Source organism: Oryctolagus cuniculus, chromosome X (genome assembly GCF_964237555.1).
Source record: "Oryctolagus cuniculus chromosome X, mOryCun1.1, whole genome shotgun sequence".
NCBI lineage: Eukaryota > Metazoa > Chordata > Mammalia > Lagomorpha > Leporidae > Oryctolagus > Oryctolagus cuniculus.
The window spans coordinates 40,875,649-40,884,567 of record NC_091453.1 but is presented as its reverse complement, the minus strand read 5'-3'; the positions used below and the strand labels follow the sequence as shown (position 1 = coordinate 40,884,567).

At 41.9% G+C, this 8,919-nt stretch overlaps 1 protein-coding gene across 1 annotated transcript; it reads left to right on the top strand.

The window, feature by feature from the left end:
• The first annotated feature begins 205 nt into the window (after positions 1 to 205).
• Positions 206 to 3,493, top strand: LOC103351846 (zinc finger X-linked protein ZXDB). The gene has a single exon (XM_070066764.1). It carries the CDS (start codon positions 273 to 275, stop codon positions 2,691 to 2,693), a length of 2,421 nt encoding a protein of 806 aa, XP_069922865.1. The 5' UTR covers positions 206 to 272; the 3' UTR covers positions 2,694 to 3,493.
• Positions 3,494 to 8,919: the final 5,426 nt, after the last annotated feature.

Genomic DNA, 8,919 nt, shown 5'->3' with positions numbered 1-8,919 from the left:
ATAAGACCTCCTTGATTGCTTACTAATATTAACTGTGGGACTTATTTATGTACACCAGGTATGGCCCTTGGGCTTTCTATTCTGTCCCAGAGACCCAGTACCAAAATATTTAAATCACTGTGGCGTTAAATACGTTTTAATATCTGATAGGGCCAGTTTCTGCGCATTGCACATTTTTTTTCCCTTTCAGGAACGTATTCGGGCCCGCGGCAGGGGGCGTGGTCGCGCCGCCTCCGCCGCTCCGGTTCCAGCCCAGCCTCACGGACTCAGAGATGGAAATCCCGAGGCCGCTCCCAGCTCACGGGACACCACAGGGCGGCAGCGGCTGTGGCGGTAGCTCCGCGGGCGGCGTCCGGGTCCACCGAAGTCCTGACCTGTCGGCTGGTCAGACCCCGGCGCGCCGCCTCCTGCTGCTCCGGGGCCCCCAAGATGGCGGGCCCGGGCGGCGGCGCGAAGAGGCCCGCACTGCCTCACGGGGCCTGGGCCCGAGCTTGTTGGCGCCGAGGCCGGATTCTGCCGGCGGCGGCGGCGGCGGCGGCGACGACGACTTCTTCCTGGTGCTGCTCGACCCGGTGGGTGGCGACGTGGAGACCGTGGGCGCGGGTAAGGCCGCAGGGCCCGTGTGGAGGGAGGAGGCCGAGGCGGGGCCGGAGCCCCAACGGGGCGAGAGCGGCGCGAGCCCTGCGGCCCGGCCTGCGCTGGGCCCCCGCTGCCTGTCCGCGGCCCCCGTCCGGTCCCCGGCCCCGGCTCTAGGCTCGGGCCCCGCGGCGGCCTTCGCGGGTACCATCACTATCCACAACCAGGACCTGCTATTGCGCTTTGAGAACGGCGTCCTCACTCTGGCCACGCCCCCGCTGCCGGCTTGGGAGCCTGGGGTCGGGCCTGCCCCGCAACCTAGGGATCTGATCGTCCCTCAAGCTGGGCTGCCGCACGCCACGCAACCTGGCGACTGCCCAGAGCTGCCGCCTGACCTCCTCCTGGCGGAGCCGGCAGAACCCGCGCCAGCCCCTGCGCCCGAGGAGGAGGCAGAGGGCCAAGCTGCCGCTCCGAGCCCCCGCGGGTCACTGGGCCCAAGCCCAGGCGTGGTGCTATACCTGTGCCCCGAGGCACAGTGTGGGCAAACCTTCGCCAAGAAGCACCAGCTGAAGGTGCACCTGCTGACACACAGCAGCAGCCAGGGCCAACGGCCCTTCAAGTGCCCTTTGGGCGGCTGTGGCTGGACCTTCACCACCTCGTACAAGCTCAAAAGACATCTGCAGTCTCACGACAAACTGCGGCCCTTTGGCTGCCCTGCGGAAGGCTGTGGCAAGAGCTTCACCACCGTATACAACCTCAAGGCACACATGAAGGGCCATGAGCAGGAGAACTCTTTCAAATGCGAAGTGTGTGAGGAGAGCTTCCCCACACAGGCCAAGCTCAGCGCCCATCAGCGTAGCCACTTCGAGCCCGAGAGGCCCTACCAGTGTGCGTTTTCCGGCTGCAAGAAGACATTCATTACAGTGAGTGCCCTGTTTTCCCATAACCGTGCCCATTTCAGGGAACAGGAACTCTTTTCCTGCTCTTTTCCTGGCTGCAGCAAACAGTATGACAAGGCTTGTAGGCTGAAAATTCACCTGCGGAGCCACACGGGTGAGAGACCTTTCCTTTGTGACTTTGATGGCTGTGGCTGGAACTTCACCAGCATGTCTAAACTCTTAAGGCACAAAAGGAAGCACGACGATGACCGGAGGTTCACGTGCCCCGTGGAAGGCTGTGGGAAATCTTTCACGAGAGCCGAGCATCTGAAAGGCCACAGCATAACCCACTTGGGCACAAAACCTTTCGTGTGTCCTGTAGAAGGCTGTTGTGCCAGGTTCTCCGCTCGAAGTAGTCTCTACATTCACTCCAAGAAACACCTGCAAGATGTGGACACTTGGAAAAGCCGTTGTCCGGTCTCCACCTGTAATAAGCTCTTCACCTCCAAGCACAGCATGAAGACCCACATGGCCAAAAGGCACAACCTTGGCCAGGATCTCTTAGCTCAGCTAGAAGCCACAGATTCTCTTACACCCAGCAATGAACTTACCAGCCAGGGACAGAATGATCTCAGTGATGCCGAGATAGTGTCTCTCTTCTCTGATGTGCCTGGCAATAGTTCTGCTGCAGTGTTGGACACAGCATTAGTGAACTCTGGGATCTTGACCATCGATGTGGCTTCTGTAAGCTCATCTCTGGCAGGGACCCTCCCTGCTAGTAATAATAATTCCTTAGGGCAGGCTGTGGACCCCCGGGCCTTGATGGCCACCAGTGACCTTCCTCAAAGTCTGGATACCTCTCTCTTTTTTGGAACAACGGCAGCCAGTTTTCAGCAGAACACCTTAGATACGGATGATGTCTCAGGTGCAGCTGCCGGGCCCTTGGGATCTCTGGGTTCTGTGGCTATGAAAAGCTCCAGTCCTGAGCCCCAAGCTTTGACACCCAGCAGTAAGTTAACAGTGGACACAGAAGCTCTGACTCCTTCCAGCACCCTTTGTGAAAACAGTGTCTCAGAACTACCGACACCAACCAAAGCAGATTGGAATGTACATCCTGACTCTGACTTCTTCAGACGGGAGGGACAAACCCAGTTTGCATTCTCCAATCCAACAGGAAACCATGGTTCTCAGAAAGAAAGAGATCTTACCACAGTGACTGGCAGCTCATTTCTGGTATGAAACAACTGTATTCATTCCTCGCTGTGTGGCTTAATTTTAGTACATACACTCAGTTCTGAGGGTGTTCTGGATTAAATGTTTAAATACTGTCATGTTCTTTTGGATTTGCAATAGAACACAGCCCTGAACTACTAGTTTGGGGATTTAAATTCTGATCTTTAGTCTGGAACTGACAAGCTCTGTGGTCCTGAGCAAACCACTTAACCTATCTGAGCCTTAATTTACTTATTTATTTGTCATGTTGCTTGAATAAACTGTAAGGCATTTTCTATTCTGTCTTTTCATGTTTCTGTGCTTTCTCTGTAAAAAAAAAATGATGTATTTCAATGATCATTTGCTTCATGTGCTTCTGTTGTAATGAAAAGGCCTCTCAGCCCTTTGAGCATTAAATGTTCATAGATTTAGAAACTGTTTTTAATTAACTTTTAAAATGTAATAGAACTTGTACACATTGCCAAAACCTAGTGTTGGATCTCAAAAGAAAAAAAAAAAAACTAAACTACATTTTTTTTACCATTGCAGCCTTTATATTCCTGCCTGCCTCACACCCACAAACACACCTTTTTTTTTCTGGTTCACAGAATTTGTTGTGGAAAATTTCATGTCTTTTACACCATGCTGACCCAGTCTGAAACAATGGCTTTGTGGTTTGAATATGTGGCCTTACTAATTTATTTAGTCTTATTAGGTATTGGTTCATAGGTGTAAGACAGTTGTGATAATGTATACATATTGGTGTATCTTATACTCCTTTTTCTGTTTCAAAAGTTAGTAATGAAGTAAAAATATATACTTTCGAATTTTTCGACGAATCTGCTTTATTTCACTACTCTAGTTCCCTCTTCAATGGGCAATAAATTATCATAATATAATACCACTTTTATGCAGGCACTAAAGGTTTATGAGGGTCAAGATGCAGAGATGGGAATTTATTTCTTCCATGGATAAAAAAAGGATTTTTCTTCACACATTTCTTATGTGACATTGTCTACATGTTCGTTAGATGCTAGTGTCTTTGTTGTCTATTCAGAGCAAGCCTATGAAATGAATTTAGAGTCTACTGTTCTAATGAAATCTGGGAATGGATCAAAATGATATTTCTCCCCTGTATCATTTGGAAATATAATTGATGACCCATGCCTGCATTTTTGTAGATACCATCTATCTTATATGATTATAACATTTTACAGTTATGTATCACTTTTAAAACTTTTTATTTGATCAACACAGTCCAATGAGTTGTTGTGGTAATGTATAAACTACAACATATATTAAAATATTCATCTAACTTGTGGCCATTATTGTGGCCTAGGGGTTTAAGCCACTGCCTGCACCGACAGTATCCCATATGGGCACCCATTTGAGTCCCATCTGCTCTACTTCCAATCCAGTTCCTGGCTAATGTGCTTGGGAAAGCAGCAGAGGGTGGCTCAATTGATTGGGCACCTGCACCCATGTGGGAGACTTGGAAGAAGTTCTTGGCTCCTGACTTATGCCTGGCCCAGCTCTGGCAATTATGACCATTTGGAGATCGAGCTAACAGATAGATTGCATGTGAACTGAGAAGTTACTTAGTGGATTCAAATGGCTGCTTGTTTAGTTATAAATCAGATGATAATGAGTGTTTTAGGTGGGTTTTTAGTGAGAGTACTACTTTTGTGAAAATTTTCACCATATGGTTCTGCTAGCAAACATTATTAGTTGATTTGAAACATTTTCAGCCAGTTCTGTTTACATGTGGATGCTTGAAGATGACAAGTAGAGCAGTTTGGTAAGACATTTTGTAATTTTTTATCTTGAAATGCACTTATAGTCTCTTCATAATTTTTAAATTGGTTGTACTTATTGAAAAAGCAAAAAATATGCATAAATTTGTGATAAAATAATCAGATTTTTATTATATTAAACCATTCAAAAGTTCCCTCTCAGTATTTGGAAAGATGTCAAACCCATTTTAGAAAAATATGTTGTCCTTTGATAGCTTTTCTTTTTTTCAAAGGATTTATTTTATTTATTTGAAAGACAGAGTTACATAGAAAGGTAGAGCCAGAGAGAGAGAGGTCTTCCATCCACTGGTTCACTCCTTAAATGACCACAATGGCCAGAGCTGAGCTGACCTGAATCCAGGAGCTAGGAGTTGCTTCTGGATCTCGCATACTGGTGCAGGGGCCCAAAGACTTGGCCATCTTCTACTGCTTTCCCAGGCTATAGCAAAGAGCTTGATTGGAAGTGGAGCAGCCAGGACTCGAACCAGCGCCCAAAAGTGATGCCGGTTCTGCAGGCCGGGGCTTTAACTCACTGCGCCATAGCACAGGTCCCATTCATAACTGTTCTTAAAAAGATTACCCTATTACTCTAGGTAGGAATGTAGGGAGCGCTAGTTATCCAACAAGTCATTGGTCTCACTAAGAGAAAAAACCACATACATATTTTAAAACTTTATTACTTTTTTAATGCCTCATACCAATTTCCTCCCATTAAAATGATCTTAATCTATATTTTTGTTATAATATCTGGAATTTTTAAAAAAGATTTATTTAGTTGCAAGTCAGAATTACACAGAGGGTGGGGCAGCAGAGAGAGAGAGAGAGAGTCTTCCATCCAATGGTTCACTCCTCAATTGGCCACATCGGCCGGAGCAGCGCCGATCTGAAGCCAGGAGCCAGGAGCTTCTTCCGGGTCTCCCACGTGGGTGCAGGGGCCCAAGGACTTGGGCCATCGTCTACTACTTTCCCAGGCCATAGCAGAGAGCTGTATTGGAAGTGGAGCAGCTGGATCTCGAACCGGCGCCCATATGGGATGCCAGCACTTCAGGTCAGGGCATTAACCCACACTGAGCCACAGTGCCAGCCCCAAGGGATAAATTTTATTTTAATTGAAGATAAAAGTCTTGTGATTGGATTTACAGTGTTTTTTAATTGATGGTTTTCAAAAGATATGTTCCATATTTTTTCATAGCTTATTGGTAGAAATTATATGGAATTACAGTCAAAAGTTTGTGAATATAAGGTTACATTTCTGTTGAAGTTGGTATGGATTTGCCTTTTGTAAAACAATGAGGTACTATTTAATTCTGTCTCATTTGCTCTTTGTGGTCTTCAGCCTCTGATTTATTAAAATCTTGCCAATTGAAAACACAATAAAAATGTCTGGCAGGAAGGCTTGAATCCAGGGGACCCAGTGGAAGATATTTATTGTGAGGTAAAATGTATAAAATAAAAATGTTGACATTTCTATCAGTTACTTCATAATAGTGTTGAATAAATGAAAGCTTTGAGTAGTAGAAGTGAAACATGATAGAATATGAGAATCATCTTTCTCTGGTGAATAAATACTTCATATTTGTATTCTGGAAAAATACATAGCATAACAGGACATTTATGACTATTCCAAAATTAAATACTGATTAAAATAGATAAAATAGTTATTAACTCCCTGCTTGGGAGTATTCATACTCCCCATAGTATCAAGTATTTTCATTTAATGATTTGAAATTAATAAAACTAATTTAGATGCAGCACTCAAAATATATGATAATTGAAATATAAAGCTGAACCAAGAGTTACGTGTTTATTGCTTTTGAGATCTAAGTTTACTTAGCAAATTTTAAAAATAAAATTAGTTGGGGGAGTTTCCTGAACAGATTACTTAAGCACAAATTTACATATAAAAAGCAAGTATCTGGGTCCAGGTTTGTAGCTTAGCTGGTAAAACCACCACTTATGATACCAGCATCCCATGAGTTGCTGGTTCTAGTCCTGGCTGCTCCACTTCAGATCCAGCTCCCTGCTAATGGCCTGGATAAAAGCAGCAGGAGATGCCCCAAGTGTTTGGGCCCCTGCCATCCACATGGAAAACATGGATGAAGTTCCTGGCTCCTAGCTTCATCCTGGCCCAGTGCTGGCCATTGTGGCCATCTGGGAATTGAAACAGCAGAGTTCTCTCTCTTGCTCTCACTCTCGTTCTCTCACTCTCTCTCTCACTATCACTCTCTAACATTGACCTTCAAAATAAATAAATAAAATAAATAAATCTTTAAAAGAAGAAAAGCAATCATCTCGTTGAAAATATTAAGTGGACCATTATGCCTGTGGTTATAAAGTACATTGAATGTATGTAAAAAAGAAAAGAAAAGAAAAAAGCAAGTATTCTTTAAAAATTAATTTTATAGATTTATCAAGTCTAAATTGATGTGACTTTCAGTAACAACTTTTAACCTAGGGACACCATTCTTTCAAGTTAATTTACTTACTATATGCAGAAAGTAATGTGGAGTACTAGAGATGTAGATAAGTAAAAGATGAATCCTATCTTAATTTTGCAGACCACATAGAAATTCGCATATTAAACCTTTCACAACTAAAGAATACAAGAAAATGTTTCCAGACGCAAAATGAATGACTTAAAGGAAAAGAAGGGGCAGGAGCTAAGGTTTAATGTATGATTAGATTTATTCGCATAGATGAATTTCATCTAAGGAGAAAAGCACATGGAAAGAATTTGCAAAGGATTTGTTCATATTGCACTGGGAAAGAGAGCCTCGCTAAAATGCTCATGTTTGGTTAAGTGCTGGGTGTTAGGATTATACTGCCAGCATGGAGCTAAATTCTGGAGGGCTATCTGGACATGGTTAAGGATATTGAGTATTGGAGATGGAAAAAATGATTATTCGAAGGCACTTCTGAGTATTAAATGGAAATGTGATTAAATTAGGAAAGTACTTTAGGGGAATACTGTAATAATTCCAGAGTGATATGATAAAGGCTTGGACTGGAATGGTGGCAGAAAGGGGCAGATACAGAAGGTGTTTCTCATTGAGGAAACAAATACCATATAAGACTTCTGAATATATAGGACATTCATCAGAAGATACAAAATAGCTAAGGATTCCTTAGATACAATAAACATTTCATTTCATTAATATAAATAAAATTGCACCGTGAAATCTTTTCAAGATTATTTTTGAAAATGATTGGTTAAGGACATGTTTATGGCAAGGTGATGTAGCTTTCCATGAGTAAACAGTATATTGTGAATTTTGCACAGTATTGGACAGTGGTGCCACTTCATCTTACTTGGCTTCATCTATATTCTGAGATTCACATTATGTCCATTTAAGTAGTTATAGACGTTTTCAGCATTATACAACTCATTTTCAGATTATTCACTCAAACTGAGCTATGTTACCTCTGGCTGCCATTTTTTTTCTTATTCTCTTCCTTACTATGGATATTCAGCAGATGTTTTATGTGGTATTTAGGGATATATCAAATCAGCTTTCTGTAACTGATGTTCCTTAGTCATTAATTTTAGGAGCTCCTCAGGATAAAATTTGTTAGACTGAATTTTACCTATTTTTATCTCAAATTGGATGATCAGGACTAGGATTGTTTAAAAATTAATTTTGATGTGAACCTTAGGTTCCTTACTCATAATCCTCTCTGTTACTAGCTACCATGATAGGTCAAGTATTGTTGAAAGTTCAGTCATAAGAATCATGTCACCAGCAGATTAAGCAGCTGATAGTTATTGAGTTTGCTTAGCTGTATGAGGCACTGTAAAGTATAACATAGAAGTATATGTCATTAATTCATTCAGATATCTGAGCATATATTTGAAAAATTCTGTCCTTTACTCATATATATCATGTAGAAAAGTGAAAATCAGCAAATGAAAAATATATACAATCAAATAAAATACTATAGGTTATAATTATACAGTTTTAAATAGAGATTATTATTCTCACAGTATGGACGGAAATTGTAATGAAAAATTCAGTGTACAGATTATGGAAAGCTATTTCACAAAGTTTTAAAAGTTAAAGTTGGGATATGGCAACTAATGTAAACTGTCTTAAATGAAAATTTAAACAAAATTTTTGAGTGGTAGATTTAACTAATTAGAACAAAATATTTGGGAAAGAAACTATAAATTATGCTTTATTTTGATTTATTCTAGATCAAAATCTTTGGATATAAGAGAGTACATTAAAATCATGGAAATGCTTATTCATAATTAAGCATGAATTTAAAAAAAGTTGTATCAACATAAAATTACCTTTTTATAGATGAGGTTTATCTTTTAATTTATTTTCCATGAATTGTTAAAGTACTCTTGTATTGTTATACCTGAAACTTTTATTTTGGAAACCATATAAGACAAATATGTTACTTTCAAATGAGAAAATCATAGCACATAAATAAGTATTAATAAGCCTATATTTTTC

What these genes read in the sequence shown, in the direction of transcription:
- LOC103351846 (XM_070066764.1), top strand. Translation starts at nt 273, where the DNA reads ATGGAAATCCCGAGGCCGCTCCCAGCTCACGGGACACCACAGGGCGGC.